Here is a 25,231-nt window from a genome sequence, read left to right on the forward strand (position 1 = left end):
AGTAAATATGTAGCAAGCACCAATAATGTTTAGGTTTGGGAGTCAATTGTAGAATGAGATCTGGTAGGCACCCAGAACCTGTAAGAGTGAGAAAGTATGAGGAGTGACATTGAGGATGTTATCCAAAGTAATCAAGGAGTCGAGGAGAATCAGTGGCACCCATGAGCCATCAGTGGCATTTATCAGTTGCTGCAATTCTCATGAAGCTAGCAATTTCTCATGTTCAGCACTGTATTCCCTCTCAAAAATTAAAAAAAAAACTGAGTCAATTATAAAATCTATGGCTGTGTTCCTCTGTGAAAAGTAATCCATGATCCATTACATCATAATGTTGATAGGGAATGATTGTTTTTAATTACAAAGACAGGCTAATACATGGGCTATTTTCATTATATAAAGAACGTTAAGAGATTAGAATGTGTTGCTTAAAATTCCAAAGACTTTTATCATAACATTGAGCAATAATTATTTTTGCTCCTCTGTTTCAGCACTGTTAAGATATCTGCAGACACTGATATCTTCTAAAGAAGGTATTCTCCACGAAGGAAGTTGTTGGGTGGGATTTCACTTTATAAAATGTTTCCTGTAACAATCTGATTAAAGTCATCTTTTTTAAGCATTACCCAATATGTTTCAAATAAGGAAGGTATATTTAACTTGAACAACACAACAAAGATATTCACAAAAATTCACTCCCTCCACCACCATTGCTCAGCACAAGCAGTCTATACCATTTACAGGATGCACTGCAGAAATTCAGTCACTTTTGACAGCAACTTCCAAACCTAACTGATCACCTTCATCTAGACGGTCGAGGGTAGTAAATACCTGGGAACACCACCATCTTCAAGATCACCTCCAAGTCACTCAACATTCTGATTTGAAGATATATCATCATTTTTTCAATGTCGATTAATGAACGTGCTGGACTTCCCTCTCAAATGGCATTGTGGGTGTCCCTACAGCACATAGACTGCAGCAGTTCAAGAAAAGCAGCTCACTACCACCTTCTCAAAGGCAACTAGGGATGGGAATAAGTTTTGGCCTCGCCAGTGATGCCCACATCCTATGAATGAGTAAAGAGGACAAAATAGCCCCCTCGTATTTAGAAGGACTTATTATTTCCAACAAAAACGTGTTACCACATGTAATCTCACTCCTAAATCAGTCCCAATTCTGTTGTGAGGAATTTTTAATTTTCCAGCCAATCATTTCAGCCTTCAGTCTCTTTTGGAGCGAATATCATATAGGCCCTAAATACTGACAATACTGTTACTCGACAAAAGGAGATAGACTATATTGTGACCACATCTTGTTTTAGTAAATCAGCCTAACCAGAAGTGGAGCTTGAAGTGCAGACAGAGGCAGGGATTCAAAAAAAAATGCAAGGTAGGTTTTTAATAAATCCCTGAAGGTGAAAGGCTTTGCCTTCCCTGTCAGCTCTGCTTCCTCCTGCCAAATCACAGATATAATGGAAATTATCAATCCTTGAAAATGGGGTCATAGTTGCAAAATATTTCTGAAGCATGGAACAAAATATTATAAAAATGCCAGGGCAGGTGATGTGAGACAGGACATGGACATTTGGACACCAGTGTAATCCAAGACAATCATGTCTACACTAATTGTATTGAGGAACATCAGCTCAGGGTCATTAGAATGGAATCCATGATGCAACAGGAAGCAGCAAAGCTACCTGAACACTCAGTTCCAGGGAATGAGCACACCTCTCAGGATGGAGTCATTTGACTTAGTCCATTGCCAAGGATAGGGGAGTATAACTGCAAGTATAGAAAGTACAGGGATTGAGAAGGCAGATGTGTAGGAGCCCCAGCTTTTTCATGTCTCCAACAGATTTGAGGTCTTTGCAGCCTGTGTGGTTGGAAGGAGGTGCTACAGAATGAATGAGCAAACTGACTAAGGAACCATGATATCAAAGGTCATTCAAGTTGAGGAGTTAATGGGAATATCATGGTAATAATGGACAGTATCGTCAGAGAGATTGGCATAGTGTTTTTCAGCTGAGAATGATGGTCCAAAATGCTTGAACTTCCTGCCTGGTAACAGGATTTATGTCATCTGCTTTGGGATGGAAAGGGAAGGGGAAAGATCTGGCGGCCGTGCTCTCAGTAGGTACCAAACAATAAGTATGATAAGAAGAGAATGTTTTGCTCAGGGATTAGGAGCAGCTGAGGGCTAAATCAAAAAGTGAAACCTCAAGAAATGGTAATCAAGATTATTACATAAGGCAAAAGTAAATCAGATAGTGTAAATAATATTAGAGTTTAAATGCAAGGCTAAAGGTTTTGAGTCAAGGGAAGAATCTCAACTCCTGAGACATTGACAACTTCAATGGGGAGAGCGGGAGCTGTACCACTGACACAACCTTCTTTTGCACTGGTACCAGTGTACTGGTGAGTGATACAACTTAGCCAATGGGGACACTTGAAACTAAATAACAGGATGAGGGATTAAGTAAGGAAGATGTTATAAACTGAAAAGAGAGAACAAGGAAGTAAACATGTTCATAAGGTGCTTTCAGGACACTTCTTTGAGAAGCATGTTTGCACAACCATGTGGCAGGCTACTCGAGATCTGGTCACACACAAGACATTGTTAATTAATGACCTCATTGTAAAGGTAGCTTTATAACATTAAAATATTAATGATATAAAAGGGTAATTATAAGAGTAGGAAGATAAAGAGCTGGCAAGTAATGTTAAGGGGCAGATCAGTAAACATGCATTGGCAGGCATATGAAGAGATATGTCATAATACACAATAAAAATTCATTTCAGTGATGTTATGGACCAGACCAGACCCCCTCAAATATATTAAGAAGGTAGCCTAGACCCTAACCTTTTTCTTATTTCAAAGGTAAATGGTTGGTGCTGTGTCCCAGATGCAATTCAATTGGTCAAACAACTTAATGTTAAGCAATACACAATTTATTCAAACAAAATTTCTAAAATATAAAAAAAAGAACTTGGAGTAACTTAACTCTACTGGAAAACTTAAAAGAATAATAGATTATTTTACTGCTAAATAGTGACTGTTCCAATATCGTAAATCCTATAAACACATCCCTTGGCAAAAAAGCAAAATCAGAAAACAGGGTTTTTTTCACGCGCAATGCCTACAGTGGGAAGGGAAACCCCAGCTTGTAGCTGTAACCGAGAGAAGGGGATTAAAAAAAGCTTCTGCTTCTTCAAGACATCTGCAGCTTCTGCTGAGTCTAAAAGCTAAAAAAAACTAGAAATCCTAATCTGAAACAGCTGGCGATACCCTTCCAGACTGTTCCTATTGTGCCAACTTAAAAAAAACCCAGAGTCCGCACAATCTTTTTATATTACCACAAACTGCTTGGCATCTCTTGTTCAATCTCTCTCTGAAAAGAAACTAAGTCAAATACATCTCTTAAAGCCAAAGCATCATTGACATGAGAAAGAAAGACTCTAGAGAAAGCTCATCATCTGTGGCTAACTAAGGAAGTTAAAGATATTATGTGAAGTTGAAAGAAGAATCATGTCAAAAGTTAGTTGGTGGAATTCTCTTCCCCAGAAAACAGTGGAGGCAAGATTACAGAATACACTTAAGGCAGAAGTAAATATATTCTGGATTAATAAGGAGTCAAAAAGTGTCAGGGGGCAGACAAAAAAATGAAGTTGAGTCCATAGTCAGATCAGCTGTAAAGTTATTGAATAGTAGAGCAGGTTTGAATTGTCAAATGGTCTGCTCCTAATTCTAATTCTTACATTTGTTGTATCACAAGTAAAAACTTGCCACTTTGAACTAGTATCGATATCAACTGTTAAGTTTCACACTCAAAAACACAAAAACAACACAGAGATGGTGTCACAAATTGTATTACTGATGTGGAGGTGCCAGTTTTGGACTGGGGTGTACAAAATTAAAAATCATACAAGACCAGATTATGGTCCAACAGGTTTATTTGAAAGCACCAACTTTGGAGTGCTGCTCCTTCATCAGTGGAGTATAAGATCATAGGTTACAGAATTTATAGCAAAATTTTCCAGTGTGATGTAACTGAAACTGTATTTGTGATAATGAAGCTGATATTTTAGTCAACTGTCATTGTGATATATAATAGAGATGGTCACTTGTGAATTACGGAGTGGAAAGTGGAAAAGTTAACAACAGATCATCTACCAACCATGAATGGATTTAATGTCATTTAACAGAAATCTTTACTGGCCCAAATAACACTGCAACAGTAGCTTCAGGACCAACTCAAAAGGTCAAAACAAAAGCATCTTACATTTCTGATATGTATTTGCAATGCTCTCTGACCTGCATGAATCCACATTATTTTGTTCCCCCTTTACACAAAGACTGATAGAGGCAATTATTTTAAATTTCCATCATCCACATTCAATCTTGATTTATCATAAATATTTTAGAAAAAAATCTTGCTAAAAACCTATTAAGAAATTTGATTCAATATGAAGAAAAATTCAGTGTGGTTCAGGACATTGTAGAAAACAGGGATGGTTACAGAGGGTACTCAGCCTCTCAAACATGCCTCATTCAATTTTATCCTTGGTGATCTTCATCAAACTCTGTGTACCCAAATTCGTTGTTTCACAACAACATTGGAAAAACACACAAACCTATCAATCTCAAATTAATTCGCCTCCACACCATTTTGGGGCATTATTTCCTATTTTCCATGATCCTTTTTGTAAAGAAGTGATTTCTAACACCACCCCGAACAGCTGAGCTCAAATTTTGCCTGGTTGTGATCTGCCCTCAATGGAGTAAATAAAAATGTTTTCTATTGTGGTTCCCTTATTAGTGCCAGAGGGTCTAATCTGTTAAACTACAGAGAAAAGGTAACAGAAATGATGATGACAAAAGGCATCATATCTTAGTACTACAAAGTCACAGTTGGTGAGATTATTGTCTTTAATAGGCTCAGCACCTCCCTTAAGGACTGCACAAGTTCTCTTCATTTCTTCTTCTTTTGAAGCCAGGTTACAGCTATTCTCCAACAGCTCTTCACTCTTACCTCATATGGGATTGTTCAAATAATGAACGAAATCAGTGAGTGGTGAAAATAGCCTCTTTATTGAACAACCACAATAGCACAGATTCGAGGCGGCTATGGAATCCTGAAATACAGTTCTTATAATAGCCTTTCATAACAGTTCTTACATATATTAAAATTCCATTACTATGATGCTACATTGTTTAATCTATAGCACACAACGGCTTCTGTCCTAGGAGATAGGAGCTGGGTTAAAACATGTGCAAAGTGCTGGCTGCTACTTCTGATGGGATTAAGAGGGTCTGTCCGATCTGCTTGCATAATTAAGAGGTGATAGCCATTTTGTCTTTTAAGTTAGCAAATGTTAGTCAAAATATACTAGGCCAATCTGCTCTAAATAAGATAGACATTGTACCTTTACTTAATAAAATAATAAAGGATATTAAACTGATTAGTGAGCTCAGTTGTGAGATTTGTTTACTATTTGCCGGTATGAGTTTCATTCATTCATTCATACGATTTCAAATAAGCACAAATTTAAAAATCACACAGCACCAGTTATAGCCCAACAGGTTTAATTGGAAGCATTAGTTTTGGAAGCACTCCTTCATCAAGTGGTTGTGGTTGTGGACGATAACCTGATGTTGTGTGATTTTTAAGTTTGGACACCCCAGTCCAACACCGACATTTCCAAGTCATCACATAAGCACTGTTTTGACAGTTAGTTTCTTATAGGAATAACAGCCCAGTTAAAAGGTATTCAACAAGTACATACTAATTAGGGAAACTGTTTGTTGTTCTGTAATCTGTTCAAGTCCAAGATATGGTTGGCAAGGTGTGATTAATATTATCACGCTTTATGGAGACTTGATGGGGGGTGATATTGTTTACAATATTGAAACCTAATCAGAGGTAGTTTTTGATGTAAAAATAGGTCAGATAAGGGTTTAAGGTAAAAGGGTTGATAGAGATGTTTTAATTTTAGTCTATATTGTAATAGTAAAATATGCTATTCATTTCTGTGAATGAATGACTGAAACTGTATATTCATAAACAACGAGTCAGTAAAGGTTTATGAATAAATAAACAGGAACCCAGTGTAAATGAATATAGTGAGCTGGTGAGTGAGTTAGTAAAGATAACCTAAGACACAATACAGGTATCACACACTTATTATGGCTCATATATATGTTACAACAGCATCCAAAAGGCTGTGCCCTCCACATCCCACACAAAAGAACTGGAAACAACTTAATGATCTGGAAACTAAATCACTGGCCAAAGCATGATGGCCAAGTCCAAGGTCTATCACTGCCACATACAGTTTGCAACATTATTGCTCTATTGCTATTGTTTCTGCTCGCAATTCTCAGTCAAACCCTCAAAACCAAACGGCTCAGGAATATGTTCCTTGAGTCTATTCCAGAATTCTACAAAATCATGACTGATCTAGACCATAATATCATTTTCTCCATATTCCACAAGACCCTTGCGTAACAAAAATGTACCAATCCTAGCCCTGAACATTTCATTTGATTCAATGCCTGGATAACACCTGAGCAGGGTTCCAATTTCCATTAACCTCTGCATGAAAAAGGGTTTGCTCATATCTTAATTCATTGCTTCATTTTGAAACCTTTGCTACCTTTTTCTGGATACCATTCCCCAACCTCTACAAACATCAACACCATCACAACCCAAGATAATACTCTATCCAAAGCTCCGCTGACAAATTCTTTTGTATTTGCACTCCTATGTAGCCTTCCCAACTCAAGGAAATGCAGCAAGTTTATTCAACCTTTAATGGCTCTTTTAAGGTTGCATAGCAGTCCTTTTGTAGGAAAGACTCCTTTGCTGAGATGCATTGCCAAAAACTGAATGATGTACTTCAGATGGGGTCTGGCAATGACTTTGTACAATTAAAGTATCTATTGCATTTCAACTGCATGGAAAAGGATTGTTAACACTTCATTAGCCTTGGATCCCTAATCAGGCAGCAGTGGGTTTTTGTCAGGGGCTTCAGTGATACCAAACTAGGGAATTACTCAGAAAGTTTCCACTTGTGATTGAGCAATCTCCCATGACCCTCTATAAAAGCTGAAGTCAAAGAATTCAAATGGTTCCAATGTGCTAATCCTGGATATTTACTCAGGGAATATTCAATGGAAAAATCCGACTCCTGGTTAATAACATGATGGACCCCATTGCTCACACTGAACTCATTGAAGCCCCACACCCTCCGCACTTCAAAACCCCCAACACAATCTCATGGCCACACCTGATTAACCCATTGCAAATGTCTTTCCAACCTGAACTGACTTTGCCCCACAAATCAACCAGCGCCTCTAACTTGTGCCTGTGATCCCCTAACTAATACAATGGTAATTGTCCTTTATTGAAGGTCAAAGCTAATAGTTCAAAATCACCTGTGCACATAACAAAGGACTGAATACAAAACATTGACCTGAGTGAAGAGATTTTATTCTTCTTGAAAAATAATTTAAATAGTCATAAAGCTCTTTAATGATTTAGAATTTGGAGGAGTTAACTGAATGTAGGAGTTTGAATTAATGTTCCAGCCCGAGTTAATGACAAAAAATGGTTTGACAATTTAAAGTGGCTCACTAAACAAACTGACAAAATCCTTGAGCTAATGACAATACTAAGTAGTACCTCACAGATTATAGGCATATAAGATTACAGATTAAGTAGTACCTCACAGATTATAGGCATATTGCAGTGCCAAAGAAAAAAAGCAAAGTCATCAATAGCTCCAGTTACAATACCAAACCAAAGAGGAGGCTCATCATCTTTCCTTTGCCTATTACCTTTTGTGACAACCTAATTAGATTGATTGGTGCAATTAACATGATAAATAGAAAATGAATAATAATTGTAAATAAGCTATAATGATTGCTAATTCCTTATCCTGTCAAAGTTTAATTTTTGAAAAAAAGTTTATTAAAATGTTTTCACTGCAAGATTTGTGATGTTGATTTTGAATACATGTTGTAAAAATTGGGTAATTGATTTGCTGGATCTGCCTTCATCCTTGAATTATGCTCGTAATATTGTTAATTATAATTTTAGCAACAACGGGAGGTTATTTGAATCTATCAAAGTTATGTGTGCATCTCATACAATGATTTCAATCTGAAATATTATTTCCTGTTAAATCATCATCCCGCTTAATAAAGACAACATGTGAACCAAGGTCTTGAGCTGCATAGTCTGAGCTGAGATATCATCTTTTTTTATACTGACGAAACCTTAAATTATCACAGGACAGTGACTTGAGGAAGTTTGGGGATTTACATATCAATCAAAACCTGCAACCCATTCTAAGTGATTAAAGACTTAACAGCACTCTACGTTTGTTCAATACATCACATCAGTTGTATGACACTTAGATCTTTTACTATAAATTCTGCGTCCTATGATCCTGCCCCACTAGTTACCTGACAAAGGGGCAGTGCTCCGAAAGCTTGTACTTTCAAATACACCTGTTGGACTATAACTTGGTATTGTGTGATTTTTAACTTTGTCCACTCCACTCCAATACCGGCACCTCCACATCATATGATAATATACACATTACTCTTAACAAAACAAGTGAGAATGGAATAATAACATAATAAGACTTATATTTTTGCATTGATATAATCACAAGGAATTTACAAATGTCATAATGTTGAAATAAATAGCTGAGACAATGAGAGGCAAATAAGGCATCCTGATTATTTTGTGCTAATATCTATGTCCACTGAAAACATGTCTTGAGATTATGATTTCTATTGCCTGATTATTTTGAAAATAAAAGAATATTCGTTCTTTGTACCTAGATATTGATTCGGCTGTAATCCTCCAATGGGGATGAAAGGTTTTGGATAACCTCTAAGTGTTTATCTGTGTCCTCTATTCCTATGTTTCTCCCCCAAAAAATGCCCGTTTACTTCTGCCACAACAATGTCTCTGACAAGATCAATCACAATGCCTCAATATTTACTCAAGATCAGTAAATGGAGAGATTGTAGAGCTCAGGTAGGGGCTCAGATATCTTCGTTAGCTTGGTAACTGTGTAGGGAAATATGCTTTCCTTTGATCAAGCTAGTTCTTAATCCACCTAGGTTACTTATCTTCAACCTGAATCATTATTGTTGTTTTATTTTCACATATACTTCCTAAATTGCATTTCCAACAGTTTATGTTGTCACCAATAAAATAACAATGGTATATAAATATTACATAACCATACAAAGTTGCAAATTTTGCTTCAAACGTAAAATAGAAACTTATTACAAAAAGATCAAAGATAAAATAGAAAAATCCAAACCTTCTACAAATAATACAATTTCAAAGGTTTGCAACAAGCAACAAAAGTATAATCCCAATGATTTTTCTTTCCTCAAAGAAAAACAAAACAGATGTTGTGCAGTGTCCAAAACATAATTTTTCTGTTCTTAAAATCACAACACCACTCATATAACATTCAGAGCAGTATTCCTCTATCTGACACTTCTTTAGGTTTAAGTCACTTGGACTTCAAATGTTAAAATTAGGTCTGCAATAGCTTCATGGGGCTCTCATACATTGGAGCTTCTCTGAATTCAGTTTAACCAACCACTGCCAGTTCTTCACCCGGTCTAGAACCAACATTAATTCCTGATTCTAAGAGTTAAAAATCACACAACACCAGGTTATAGTCCACCAGGTTTAATTGGAAGCACACTAGCTTTCGGAGCGCCGCTCCTTCATCAGATGGTTGTGATCAGGAAGGAGCGGCGCTCTGAAGCTAGTGTGCTTCCAATTAAACCTGTTGGACTAGAACTTGGTGTTATATGATTTTAAACTTTGTACACCCCAGTCCAACACCTGCATCTCCAAATCATGATTCTAAGGAATTCACTCACTAAAGCTTGCTCTTCTCAGGAACAATGCTTCAACAGCATCCTGTTCCAAGATTTTCACTGGACTAAAAACACCACTCAAAGTTAAAAATGAAGCTAAATGTGTCTGAGTTATCGGCATTTCCAATAGGCTTATCTAAAATATACTCAGATACCAGAACTTTCCAGAAAACCTTTGAGGCATTATTATTAATCAAGATGGGACACAAACAATCTAACATAAATCAAAGGCAATTTGTGCTCAATTCTATCAACTCCATTGCCAGGCTTATAAACTTTTTTTAAGTTAACCATGAATTTCAGACACACAGTCAAACACATCAGTTATTACTCAGTTATATCAGTTATCTCAAATACCAGATCCAAACCCAGCCCAAATGTCATTTAAAAAGTATACATATAAAACCCACATTTTGCATCATCACATTGACATCTCATTTGCTACTCTTTAGTGCAAAGGTACTTCTTCAGTACTCTTGTGGCACTGCACAGTCACAATGTTTCCTTTTCAAAGCCTGATGTATTTACACAAATGCTGTAGGGCAACAAACCCCATTTACTAAGGCTACAACTTGCCCACTGTTCTGTATTATGAAAATTGATCTTTTTCATGTGCATGCTGTCTACTCTGAAAGAATATTTGTTTGATACAGTCTTTAATTTCCTTTCCACTACTAAAAAGTAATAAGATATAATGACCCATCTCACTTTCTCTCAGGGAAAACATCTGGGAGGCAATATACCACCCCAGTGTCACCTCAAAGTCTGGAAAAGTATCTTCTACTCACTTCACTAATCAACCCTCTGTCACTCTTGATCTTCTAAACCACTTCTTCCCTGACTGAGCAGCTGGATCATCCACACTAGTCTGGAATCTGGTTGGCCTCCACAGAGGAATCATGACTTGTGGAGCTGGATAGATTAGATAGGGAAAAACTGTTCCCACTTCCAAGATGGTCAAGAAGAAGGAGGCACAAACTTCAAGCAGTTTGTAAAATAAGTGAATATTTTTCAATTTTCATGTGATTTGAGTCTGGAATGCACTGCCTGGAAATATTGTGGAAGTACATTCAATTGATGAATTCAAGAGAGTATTGATGGTTATTTCGAAAGAAACAGTGTACAAGGTTATATGGGAAAGGGAGGAGAATGGCACAAGACATGATGCTCATTTGGAAAGCTAGTGTTATCATAATGGGCTGAATGGCCTCCTCCTACAGCATCAAAAAGAGTGGTGCTGGAAAAGCACAGCCACTTGGGGAGCATCCGAGGAGCAGGACAGTTGACGTTTCGAGCATAAGATCTTCCTCCTACAGCATGCCACTTCCATAATTTTTTGTGAGCGTAAAGACTTTAATTTAATATTCAGTGCACCATTTTAGTGTATTTTCAATTTTTTGTTGCTATTTTTCATTTAGAAAGATTGTTTAACTGACAACTTCTTTCCTTGGCAGGCATGGAAGTTGATTTTAAATAAATAAATGAATCTTTTTAAAAAATCTTCCTCATCCAAGAGTATTTCTCATCTGTCACCAAGGGCTGGAGATGTCACAACAGTGCCACAGCAGTCACATTAATGAGTAAGGTGTACAACCAATTATAATTAATTATGCACTAATAGCAAACTCACTGGTTAAAAGCATACCTGCATTTTGCATGTATTTTAGTTTTAAATAGTAAAATGAATGTTATGAGTGTACTAAGAGCAAAACTGTGATAATGATAGATAAATCCTGAACAAAGTTATTTTAAAGAAATGTAGAAAGTGTCTGATTGGAGAAATTTGACATTGTACAGATATTAATTAGAAATAATGTAAATATCAACATCAGTTCGGTTTTTCTTAAGCAGTAATCATATAGCTAACACTCAATTAAAAGCTAGTTACACCTATTGGGCATAACATTTCTAGTATAAAAGTGGCAGTTTTTATCAATCACTAACTTTCTGGGGATTGCACTACGATTAATCTTGAAGCAGCATTCTTGGTGATGGTAAAATTATTCATGAAAAGCTCTGGATTTTCACATTACCTTGCATCATGTATGGATTTCCAAAGATGTGATCAGCTCAGTGTAGCATTGATGGCACTGTCAATATCATGTTAATGGCAAACTCTAAGCTAAGGGGATTCAAGTTGTGATGTTTGATCCACGAGACCATTATTTCCAATGAGTTCTGCAGCTTAAGTCAGCTCTCTTATAATCCTGCAAACACGATTCAGTGAAACTTTCCAAATCCTTATTCATTAAATAATTGGGTGGGGTCAGAGATTGGAGAAGATCAGCTTCTACCTTCTACACCCACAAATTTAAACATGAAACAGTTAGTAACTTAGATTTGCTAGGGGAAGCATTTGATGATCTGATTGGTCATGTATCTGTTTAAGACCAAGTAGTCCACATCAGTCATAAAATCAAGAATCTGGAACTCTGGCACTTGTGTGCCAAAGTTGCTATCTTAAAAGTGTTCAGGAGTCAAATTTGTTCTGAATGAACTTCATTGTAATAGAATTTTAATACCAATTATTTCTATAATTAATGCTTGACTGTTGGTTTTGTTGCCTCGGACTTGATTGAATTATAGGTTTCAAAGCTCCATTGTTAAGTCTTTTAGGGAATTTATGCAGGGTCATTTGGCTCTGTATCACTTTCTTGTGGTCTTCAGTTGAAATGTAAAGCTTGTTATAAACCTAGTGATCCGTTATCATTTGGTTCTGTAATTAAGTGCTTTGACATTATGAATCATTTTTGATAGGTATTGATCAGAAAATGCTTCTGACCTCATTTAGAATACAATTTAGCACTATTATGTGGAATAAGAAATCAAGACTTTGCACGTTCAAAAAGGAAAATTGAGCTAAACATTTTTTTTCTATTTCAGACTGTCTTAAGCAACTTCATAATGCAACTGTGCATTCAAAAGCCCCAAAGCTTAATGAGGTGTCACACAATATTACAGGATCTGTCAGATTTCGAAGCTCTCATCACAGATCCTGAATAGAGACTGTTGCAGCTGCCCTTGACTAAAATTGACTTAAAATAGCAGCCCAGAGCGTTTTAGTTGATATAATAGGGCCAAAAAGGGATTGGCAGTTACAAACAGCAGACTTTCACAGCCTGACTTATGGCCTCTGTACCGAGTCACCAGTTAAGATAATGAAAGGTCTTGGTGAGAGAAGACGGGGGCGTGTTGACAGTAAGGCATCCCTGATAAGGGAAGCACAAGTGAAAGGCTTTTTCTTGGCAAACTAATGTAAATGTTCCTATTTAGTACTGAGTAGAAGGACAGACTTGACCCACCTAGTTAAAACATTTTCAGGTAGTTGTAAATTATACAAACAATTAACACATATATACTTTTGTGCAATAACAGTAGTAGCTTTAGTTTTTACTATATTAGACATCAGGGATTTTCATTAGATTTCTGTTGATAGGGAGGTTCAATCACACAAGCATTTCTTGATAAAGAGCATCCTTTGAAAAACCTAGATAACAGGCACCTGAGTAATAATCACTATCCCAAGTTTGTTATTTAGTAAAAGGTAGAAAGAAAACTCTGATCCCACAGTATTCCTAAATTTTTAGGTAACTGTAAATTAGAAATGAAACCTACAAACTAGCATGAAAGGATTTAGTTGAATCCCTATGAGCAGTCAACCTTTGACAGTAAAGAGAGGTCCACTTCATTAGCATGGGAGATGAAGCGACAAATGGTGTAAACAGATAGTCTCAAACAGAACATCAGGAGACAGTTCATGTGATGGGGGCATAAAGAAATTGCAAAACATGGTCAGTGTGACTTCAGGAAAATAAACAATTGCTGCTTTACAGCTTAGCATGCAGACTCGATAAATATAAACACAAATTATCAGAAAGGATGAGATCATGTTGAATCCAAACTATTTTCTTGAATGACTTGGTAAAGCTGTGAAAATGTTTGAGTTGCTCCCTGATCAGGGGAATTCAAATAGATATTGTCTTATTAAGTAAAGAAAATAGTTTTTACATAAAGCCATACAGCACAGAAACAGACCCTTCAGTCCAACAACTATTTAGAATAGAGATAGTCAGGCTCATCTAAGTATCAAATTTCTGTTTTAAGCCAACTTACAGTGTGCAATTACAAGGAATTGTGGCTGCATCTACAAGGTAGAGAGATTCTGTTCATTTGATCTCTCAACGTCAAGAGAGAGAAGCCGCCCCCCAATGTGAATCATAACATTAGATGAAACTGCGTAACTTCACATAGAACTGATTTTGTATTGGAACTGTTATTTTATAATAATTGATGGAAGTTAACATCTTTTTATATCTTCTGTAATAAGATTAGTAGAGGATATATATTGCATAACAGAATTTGAAAATGCTGGTGATAATAGTGATAAAAATTAGTGATAAGCAAATGTCCAGTTTTTTGGCGATTCACGTGATGTAGCTGGCAAGTGTCTGAGAAACAGCATCCCCATTAGTATTGGAATGTTATTGAATAAAATACATTACCAGTTCCCCAATGACCAGCAATAAAGGTGTTTAGTAAACATCATGAAATAATGGGAAGGACCTCGGGCTGCCCTTGTTGTTGTCTATCATTGATCGTAACTGATATAGGATTGGATGTATAGATTGGGGGATGTGGCTAACAATGACATCAATGTTGCATGCAATTACAGTAATGTGGAATACAGTGTCCCATGGAAACCATTTCCAAGGACCTCTCCTACGCTGCGATTTAAAGAGTTCTGAATGAAGATTGACTTGTGTGGCTGGACAAAGGGCACTAGACTCCTCTTTGACATCTCTCCACAACAGAGACCACCAGGAAACAAATATGGTTCCAGCAATATAGTAGCTACAATGCATATGATAATCTTTCTGACATTTGTTCATAGCAGGATCCTTGATAAGGAGTCTGTTAAAGTTGTTGTATTTTTGACGTGCAGCTGCCACATTGTTTTGGCTGAATAGAAAGATCCTGTGCTGTTACCTCAAAGAGGTTTAGAGATTGATAATCAATGTGTTTGGCTTATTATTGCACACATACTATATCCATCAAGTCCTAAATAAGGACATGAACTCTGAACTTCAAACTCGAGCTAGTGGTGCTTCCAATTTGTAAAAAGACCTCTCTGTCTATGTTTCTGGTTATCATGTATTTAGCAGAATGTCAATGCTTCTCTGAATTCAAACACTTGAATTCAATCACAGTGAGAGTTTAGCCATTTAACAGACTGCTAAATTTTTACTCCTGCCATTTAGAAATAATCTTTCCACCAGACTCATTCTTTCATTCCTTTGAATAAAAACATTCACGAGTGGTTTAACTCAATTTCCTAACATAAGTTGGGATTTAGAATTAGCAGAAGGTAAAGGCAAAATAAGCGTTAATATATATTTAGTGATGATGTGTGTTGAAGTGACAGTATCAAAGACCCTGTATGTGTATTAACACAAGAATTGGTTTGTAACTAAAACGTCACAAGCTAGCATCATAAGCTATTGTGACATTTCAGCAAATAACAGTTAGCTAGCCATTGCTGTATAAATTCTAGCCTCTTCAACTTTCCATTCTTGCAGTTTAGAGCCATCACATGTCTAACAGCACAATTTGATGTCGGTCCCCTTCAATATATTGACAAACATAATCAGCGTGCAGCAGATGACAAATGAAGGCAAATACTGTACATAAATACTCTTACTAATGACATTTTTCTTTCTCCAGCACCTCCTCTGTGCAAGGAACAAAATTGTGCTTACCTATAATCAGACCCTGTTCTTTTGCCATTTTCTGGTACTCCTGGATCAGGACACATGTCAGCTGGCACCAGAGCAACTCCACCTTGACTTACTGTAACACAGAGAAAATGACAGTCTACATCATCAGGTCATACTTCCATTACAGATGATCTAAAAAAAAATCTTTCAATTTCATTTGAAATATTATCTCAAACTAAAATTCCTTTTTTCTTTGAATTACTCAAAAATATCCAACACTAATATTACATCATTAAAACTCATTGAATCCCATAATAACTAATGTGAGATCACAAAGGGTCAGGCAACAATTCATGCGCATTTCTTCCAGATTGCTCAGAAAGTAATATGTCCATTACTGTTGTCCTAAAGTGTGAAATGTCTGTGAGATTGACAATCAGTTCACAGCGTTACATTTAGCCATTTAATCCAAATCACACTGATTGTGCTGTTCAGGAAGCACTGAAATAGAAAAACACATTCAACTTTGTTTCCTTATTGTGCTAATGTTAAAATGATACAGCATAACATCAGAACATCTCCTGTCCTTAAAGATGTTGATCCCAATTTCAATCTCAGAACAGGTGAATAGCGTAGGAAGTTATAGACTCATCTACTGTTGCAGAATGCGCTATTTTAGACCACAAGCCTCATTTAACTTCTGCCTGTCAATGGGTGGACAATCCAGAACAACACAGGAGAGATTTGGGTTTGACTCAGAGCTAGAGACTAAGTGTTGAGGACCCATGATTAGATCATACTAAACATTGGAGCTGAACACAACTCTGTTCTCATCTGAGATCCCCAGGAAAGCACTGTCTAGCTTGGAGCAACAAGAACAGTGACCCAGAATAGGAATTTGAGCTCACTTTGTCTTATGAGTTTGCAATGGGCAGATTGTATGGTCACATTCTCTCTGCCCCAAATGAAATCAATTGAACCAGCTCAATAACTGGACTTTGTTTCTTTGCTAGATTTATTTCCAGTAAAAAGTGAGGTCTGCAGATGCTGGAGATCAGAGCTGAAAATGTGTTGCTGGTTAAGGCACAGCAGGTCAGGCAGCATCCAAGGAACAGGAAATTCGACGTTTCGGGCCGGAGCTCTTCATCATTCCTGATGAAGGGCTCCGGCCCGAAACATCGAATTTCCTGTTCCTTGGATGCTGCCTGACCTGCTGTAGATTTATTTCCAAACTAGGCCAAGCATGGAGGTCTGAACTGAATTCCAGCAACACTACAGAAACTTGCTGCCTTCAGTCAGAATTTTTTCCTGTCCTGATAATATGATCTTGGTCAGTTTTGATCTGTGCCACAAATACTATGCATTGCATTAGATTGAAACAAACATGTGCTGTAAACATGGCATTGCTCAACTCCCTTCACAGGACAGCTGAATGGCCCATATCATTGAATGACATTTTCCTGAATAAATCATACATGTCATGCTAAACTGTACTATTTGTGAAAGCTTTCTTTTTGTTATGTAGACCAAATGTAGGTATAGAATAAAAAAAAGAATGCAAAGACTACAAGACTTTATCATGTTACACAAGTTGATAGGATTTAAAGCTTTGATGCCGGAGCTTCTAATGTTGTAAATAAATGTGCTTACGAAGTATAATTATCTTAATTGCATTGGCATTTGGGAAAAAAAATGACGCTTTCTTTTTAGGTTGCAACTGACAAACATGTTGATCTTAGCTGATTTCACTTAGAGAAATGGCTGTTCCAGGAATGGAACAGTTGCAAGACAAAAGAAGCCTCAGGCATTGTCGTGATATGGTGTTGCAAATTGTCCACTGGCACTGATAGGTCCTTGACAGATAGGCATTCTAAGGCAACGATGACCAGATTTGAATTTTTTTTAATGCTGTAAGAAAATCCATCACGTCGAGTCATAAAGGTTCCTATAAACCCAAGCTTTTCGTTCCTGTAGGATTTAGAGGAAAACTCTCTCAATGGATTTGGCTCAGAATAGAAAGTCACCAGGGAGATAATTCCATGTATGAAGAGCCTTTTTTTTTAGAATAAGTTTTTATTTGGATAATATAATCACTTTAGATTTATAATTCAAAAATGATTTTGCTCAAATACCAGTTCAATGTTTACATTTTTGCACACACTGTGGAAAGTAATTGCCATACAGTATACACAGCCAGGCTGAGAAATTGTTTACTGACAGTGTTACATAGATAGAACGCACCCTGACTGAACTACTGGCCTGAACTTAAGACTCTTTTCATTATTTGTGTTTAGTACATTCAAAGGCAGCTTGTCCACTCTCCATTTTTAAAGTCTCTCTTGCCTCATTCACATCTGAAAGGCAAATCCTCGACAGTCAGGAAGTAGATAAAATGTGGTCAAGTGCAAGATCAAGAGTATTTGTGCTCTTTATGGCCTCATAATAAAGTTTCCCTTTTTTAAGGCTGTATATTTTGGTTGAAGTCATTGCTGGGCTGCTTATAAATCTGGTGGAGCAGGCACAGCTCTTGCTTTATAGTAGCGCAGTTTGGAAATGAGTCAAGCAGAGAAGCAAAAGGCCTACCGTAGGCATTTGTTACCTCATGGATAAAGCAAAGTACCTGCTACCTGGTTTAAGCTATAGGAGAGGCTGAATAGGCTTGGCTGTTTTCCCGGCAGCATCGGAGGCTGAGGGGTGACCTTATAGAAGTTTATAAAATCATGAGGGGCATGGATAGGGTAAATAGACAATGTGTTTTCCCTGGCTTGGGCGAGTCCAGAACTGGTGGGAATAGGTTTAGGGTGAGAGCGGAAAGATATAAAAGGGAGCTAACAGGCAACGTTTTCACCCAAAGGGTAGTATGTATATGGATTGAGCTGCCAGAGGAAGTGGCACAATAACAACATTTAATCGGCATCTGGATGGGTAAATGAATAGGAAAGATTTAGAGGGATATGGGCCAAATGCTGGCAAATGGGACAAGATTAACTGAGGATATCTGATTGGCATGAACGAGTTGGACGGAAGGGTCTCTTTCCGTGCTGTGCATCTCTATGATGCTATGACTCTAAATAACTTGACTCAGTATTGGATTGGACATCTTTCAGGCACCCTGAGATACAGACTACTATTTTCCAGAATGGCCTCCAATTTTTGTCTATAAAACGGTACAGAGATATCCACTTTTTACCCAACTCAGAACTGAAATTATACAATCCTTATACAAATGTGTATGTGCAGATTTAAAACTGTTTTCCTCTCCACAACATAATCTGAATGAGCATTTCCTACAGCAAATAAGCTCCTCTGAATAAGATGATCAGTATAACAATTAATGCAAATGCAGATGGGATCTTATTTCATGCTCTGAGGATTAAGACCATCCAAATCCTTAGTAAAGAAATCTTTAGCTTCAAATTCACTACAAGTGTAAGGTTCAGAAATTAAAAAGAAATTATCTTGATGATTCAATGTGGAAAATATGCAGAATAAGGATGATTCTGGAACTGAATATAATGGCGTTGTATCACACAATCTATCAAAAGAAAGGTGTTAATAATAAATATCATTGATACACATCAACGCAGAATTAATTTTAAATGTTTTGGGAATAGGCATGACAACACCATGTTCACGGTGTGTCTGAGAAGTGTTTTAAAATACAGGTTAAGGGCTAGATTGAAAATCAAACAATAAATAAGTTACACTGTAGCAGAGAATGCAATCCAGAAATCCAAACTACATATTGGAATTGGAATCCGAGGTCAATGAATTCCTTCCACAACTAAACCTTAAGGGGGTAATAAAGCAAATACAGTGGAGATCTGAACTTATATTGATGGTCCTCCATGTTGTTCTATAGTGGTTGAACCTCTGAGCTATGTGGACCTCTATTATATATAGATGCCTATATACATCATACAAAAAAAACAAACATTCTTTAAGGTTAAGCAATATGTGAAAAGCAGTGTGAACAAAACTTAATTGTACTCATTTGAACTCTGACATCCGCTTCAAGATGTAACACAGTTTAAAGAGATAAAATAAAAGCCTTGGTGGCTACTGTAATTAAAGCAAGAAACCACTTTAAAATTATTTTAATTGAATGCGGTAAAATAAATCTCTCTCCGTACATAGCACCTACACAGATCCAAAGGTCCATCAAAATTCTGAATTCAAATAGAAATTGTGTTGATCAATTATATAAATTACATGTAAAAATGCATTTCTTCAGGTATCACTGAAGCACTCCAAATGAAACAGTAGTTTATTCTTTTTGAACTTCACAAAAGTGAGTAAAATGGAAGGACATCTGTCATGGACTCTGTATTGTGACGACACATCAGCGTGGGATTTTCTAACACCTCTTAGGTCACTGGCAATCGATTAAGTACAATATAGATGCAGGCATATTTATATCGGCCATTCAGGAAGCAATCATTTGCAGGTCAGATTTAAATTACTTGTGCACAAATTACTTCAGTATTTAGTAAACTGCTGTTAACAGCTTTCTGGAAAGCAACAGTTACATAAGAATAGGAAATAAATTTAATGGATCATTACATAGTGAAGATTTATAGGAGTAATTCAGGTTGGCAATGAACTGTGTTAACTCACCCATAGTCTTGTTTCTGCAACTTTACCATACTTTTTCACAAATCTAAATTCAAACCTGGCTTAGTTTCTGATACTCACTTTGGAATCAAACCATAAGGTCCAGCCCCATTCTGGGATTTGAGCACACAATTTGCAATAACATGCAAATGGAGTGTAGAGGTGATACTTCCTCTTGCAATGCATCATTTCTTATAAGATACAAAAATATAAGATCAAATGGGGTAGATGGCACAAGAATAAGACAGTAAAAAATGAGGTCTGTAGATGCTGGAGATCACAGCTGAAAATGTGTTGCTGGTTAAAGCACAGCAGGTTAGGCAGCATCTCAGGAATAGGGAATTCGACGTTTCGAGCATAAGCCCTTCATCAGGAAGCAGCACAGGAATAAGACAAGTTAGTCCAGCCAGCCCACAGTGGCTCAATGGTCAGCACTGCTGCCTCACAGCACCAGGGTCCCAGGTTTGATTCCAGCCTTGGACGATTGTGTGGAGTTTGCACATTCTCCGTGTGTCTGCGTGGGTTTCCTCCGGGTGCTCCGGTTTCTTCCCACAATCCAAAGATGTACAGGTCAGGTGAATTGCCCATGGTAATTTGCCCATTGTGTTAGGTGCATTAGTCAGAGGGAAATGGGTCTGGGTGGGTTAATCTTTGGAGGGTTGGTTTGGGCTGAAGGGCCTGTTTCCACACTGTAGGGAATCTAATCCAATCAAAGTCTACTACTGTGTTCACACTCAGTTATAAGAAGCCTCCTTTGACCTTTTGTCATCTAACTTACTGTTGCAACTATCTGTCCTTTTCTCCCTCAGATGCTCATTAGCTTGCTCACAAATGCATCTACAATATTTGCTTCAATTGGACCCCGTGGCAACAAATTCCACTTTCTCACCACTCTATGGGTAAAGAAGTTTCTTCTGAATATTTCTTTGTTACTGTTTTATTTTGATGGTCTCTTGTTCTGCTCTTCCCTAAAAGAAGAACCATGCTCTCTACCCACACCAACAATTCTCTCATTGTTTCAGAGTATTATGTCACGCTTCAGCCTTTTCATAAGAGAGCCTTTCAATCCTCTCTTCCTATATATACCTCATGAAATGTCTCCACACCTTCTCCAATGCTTCTGACAGAGTTTTGCTTTTTTTTGAGACCAAGTGTGATTTCAAGCCTAAAATCAGGTAGTACTTCTGGGCGCCACAGTGGCTCAGGGAGTTCAGCCCCCACGTGATCTCTCTGGTTCCAGTATCTGTGCACTATATTTAGAAGTCGTCCAGTTGACACTTTACTCTCTGGGGCCTGGGGCATCATTTAACCTCTTAAAATCACCCATACCCAGCCCTAGATTTGTCAATGCTGAGCAAAACAAAATACTGCAGCTCAGTGATGCCTCCCACAAAGTTGTCCAAGAAAGAAGTGCTTTTCAAAAAGGATACCAATCAGAGGCCAACCGACTGATGAAGTCAGCTTGGACAGAGGTGGCTATGGAGATTACCGTGAGGGTGGGTCAAGACAACCTGATTCCAGTGCCATAAAAACATTATTATCTGCTGCACTTCACTGAGGTATGTACCACTAGCTATGCAATGCATTATGCCTCTATGATGGAGGTAGCATTATAAGGTTGCCATTGTCGAGGTCTATCACTTGCAAGACTGGATGCCAGACACCTGCACCAGTAGCCTCAGGTTCAATTATGTCTGTCACTTCATTCCCTTCGCAAACTCGCCAAAGTATCATTAGTCACAACACATTTGTTTGAATTCTTTCATGGCATTGGCAAGGACAAGCATATGACATCTACAAATATCCTAGAACTGATTGGCTTGCTTGGTCACCTCAAAGAACAGTTCAGAGTCAACCACTTTATTGTGGATTTAGAGTCAAATGTAGGTCAAACCAGATAAGGATGACATAATTCCTTACTTGGAACAGATGGGTTCCAAGGCATGATTACTGACACTGATTTAATATTCAAGATTTATTCATCAAGTATAAACTCCAACGACAGTGATGGTGGAATCTGAATGTATGTTCCCAGAGCTTTAGCCTGGACCTTTGGATTATTAGTCCATTGAATTTACCAAGAAACCCATGTTTGTGAAGTAATCTGATCTTTTAAAAAATGACAGAAATAGAATCTGTGTTTATTTTGGTTTATTTTCTTGTACAGAATACTTCCATGGGCCTTTCTAAAATATAGTTGGTTGCATTTCTTACAGCAAGCTACTAAAGTAAGTCTCCACTTGCATAGACACAAAGTGGAGTTGGTCATCAGTATTTCCTCTTGGTTTCTGGCACCACAGCTCTGTTTATCCCTCCACCAGTAACTAACTGGTATCTTGTTGAAGGTTTGAAGTATTCATTAATTCATGATGTCAATGAACATTTAGGTTCATATCAGTAATAAAAGGGAGGGAATCATTGCTTCCCATTACTACCTTTCTTCATGCTTCTGTTCTAGCAACCCAGAGATTGATCTTTCAATTGTTTTACACTAATATGACCAAACATTTAGAAATAAAATGTTTCAGCAAACTCATTACAAGCTCGCACAGCCAAAATATTTTGTCAAGCTTTGCTGTCATACTTCAGCTCATTTGAAATAAACCACTGATCATCAATCAATTAATCTCTGTTGATTTTCCCAATTCACAATGATATGAATGTTTTGGTCAGTGATTGCTCAGTTGACAAATATAATACTTCCTGTGAAGACCAGAAAAATCTCATCTCATGAAAAATCTCTGCCCTGCTAATTACATGAAGTGTGGAAACAAAAATATCTTGTGCACAACAGTACCATGGGAGTACGAAAAATGCAAAAGGTTAGCCTTCTATCTGATTCCAATGGTGATTTTGTACGGCCATATTGACGGAATGCAAAAAGTGTACTTTATTATCAGGATGTCATGCAATATCATGAGCTACTGCCTTTAAAGGAAGAGAGACAAAGCTGAAGAAGGGGGAAAATTACAGTGTTTATGGCAATTCTGGCTCGACAATGTTTTCATAACATTTCTTTAAATCAGACAATAAATAAAACTCTGGGAAATGTTCCTGCCCACTTATGCCCTCAGTGAAGTAAAAGCTAAACCCCAGAAGCTTATTCTGGGTCAAAATGTCATTTGGAGCAGGAGATTTTTTTTTACATTTGAGATTAACTTGATGAGTACACAAATGAAAAAAGACTTGGCAATGAATGCATGTCATGACTGTCCAGAGTGATGAAAATCAACAATGACATATGCAAATATCAACTGCACTCGAATTCAGAAATCATACAGATTATGTGTTAATGATAAATGCATTTGTAAAGTTAAAAGATAATGTATGCAGAGCTTAATACTTCATAAGTACATTTCCCCAAAGAATTCTGTCATTTTCTGCAAACTAAAATTAATCCACCAAAACCTGAGAAAATGGAATTGACGTTTAATGCTTAATCTTTAGAAAGTAAGTATGGTGGTCAAACATGTTTAAAATCAAATCCCTTTGTGTTTTCTGGAAAAATGTCTATTGTTTCATATGACTTACTTTAACACACACATGACTGACCACCACCGCTCCCCCAAACCCACCATCCAGACCATAGACGAGGTGGGTTGAAGGGCCTGTTCCTGTGCTGTACTGTTCTCTGTTCGCTGTTCCATTACCAAAAGATAACCTGCTATTATAGCTCCAGATTGAATTCAGCCATTTGCTGGAGGTGGAACAAAATATTATGGGGATTAGGAAATGGCAGAGACATCGAACAAATCTTATGTCTTCATTGTACAAGAGTCAAATTAAATACCAAAAATAGAGGGTAATCAGGGAATTAATAAAAATGATGATCTTCAAAGAACTAATGTAAGTAGAGACAAAGAATCAGAGAAACATAAGAGTTTAAAAGTATATAAATCCCTGGTACTTGTTGGTTTACACCCTAGGCTTCTGACAGGGATAGTTGCAAAGATAGTGGAAGGACTGATTCTTATTTTCCAAAATTCCATGGATTCTAAAATGGTTCCAGGTGGTTTTGAAGTTGGCAAATACAACACCAGTATTCAGGAAAGGAAGAGGAGAGATAACAGAGAACTATTGGCCAGTTAGCCAAACATTAATAGTTGGGCAAAGAGTGGAATGTATTCTAATGATCAAATAAATCAAATCATAGGTTCTCTGTCAAGGTAACTCATCTTTATTAGAGTCTTTTGAGGATGTGCTTGGTCAGATGGATAAAAGGGAACTAGTAAATGTAGAGTAGATTAGGTTAACACATAAGAGTTTCGGGTAATATATTAGCACAGATGGAGCATTGGCCAATAAGTAGAAGGCTGAGAAATGTGAAAAGTAGGGCATCTTCAAGTTGGCAGACTGCAATTTTTGCAGTGTTCCAAACATCAGTAATTGCACCTTGATTATTTAAAATTTATATTAATTACTTGGGGCCAAATTTTGCAAGAAAACAGATAAGAGTCTATTTTAGTGACTTTCATGTAGAGTTTCTCTCATCAAGCCCAACTCACGTTATAAAATATGTACCATGCATCCATAGTACCCTGCTCATTGTAATGTACCAATCACCACTGGTACAAGTACTGGCCACTGCCGGAACATTCTGGGATTCCTGGTGCAAATGTCATCTTGGAAGCTCAACTGTGCTGTCAAGTGCTGGAAGTCCACAACTGCCCTGCACAGTTCATTTTATTTACCCAGACAAGTCAGACAGAGGGTAATTTGCATGTTAGTCTATTGACAGGGATCTTGAAGTTTTGGCCGATGGATATCCCTTGGAAATTGGTCAGGAAGAAACGTGCTTGCTGTTATATTCACCATTGGGAGTTTGAACAATTTAATGTCAGCAGCAGTAATGGTAAGGTATGTTGAACTTTTATATGAAAGTTGGCCTCAACAATGGTTGAGAATAACAAGCACGGAAGAGCACAATTAATGACACAAAACATGCAAATACATTTTTATTTCTGGAAAGCTGTTCCACTTTCCCCCAT

The 25,231-nt window shown here is 37.3% G+C and overlaps 1 protein-coding gene across 1 annotated transcript in view; it reads right to left on the reverse strand.

Moving 5' to 3' along the window:
* Positions 1 to 25,231, reverse strand: part of LOC132835936 (CUB and sushi domain-containing protein 1-like) — a 2,426,762-nt gene that overhangs the window by 837,558 nt on the left and 1,563,973 nt on the right. The window contains exon 8 of the mRNA XM_060855058.1: positions 15,672 to 15,762. Coding sequence (XP_060711041.1) covers positions 15,672 to 15,762 — 91 coding nt within the window. The remainder of the gene's footprint in view (positions 1 to 15,671; positions 15,763 to 25,231) is intronic.

The sequence above is a fragment of the Hemiscyllium ocellatum genome, chromosome 3 (assembly GCF_020745735.1).
Source record: "Hemiscyllium ocellatum isolate sHemOce1 chromosome 3, sHemOce1.pat.X.cur, whole genome shotgun sequence".
Lineage (NCBI taxonomy): Eukaryota > Metazoa > Chordata > Chondrichthyes > Orectolobiformes > Hemiscylliidae > Hemiscyllium > Hemiscyllium ocellatum.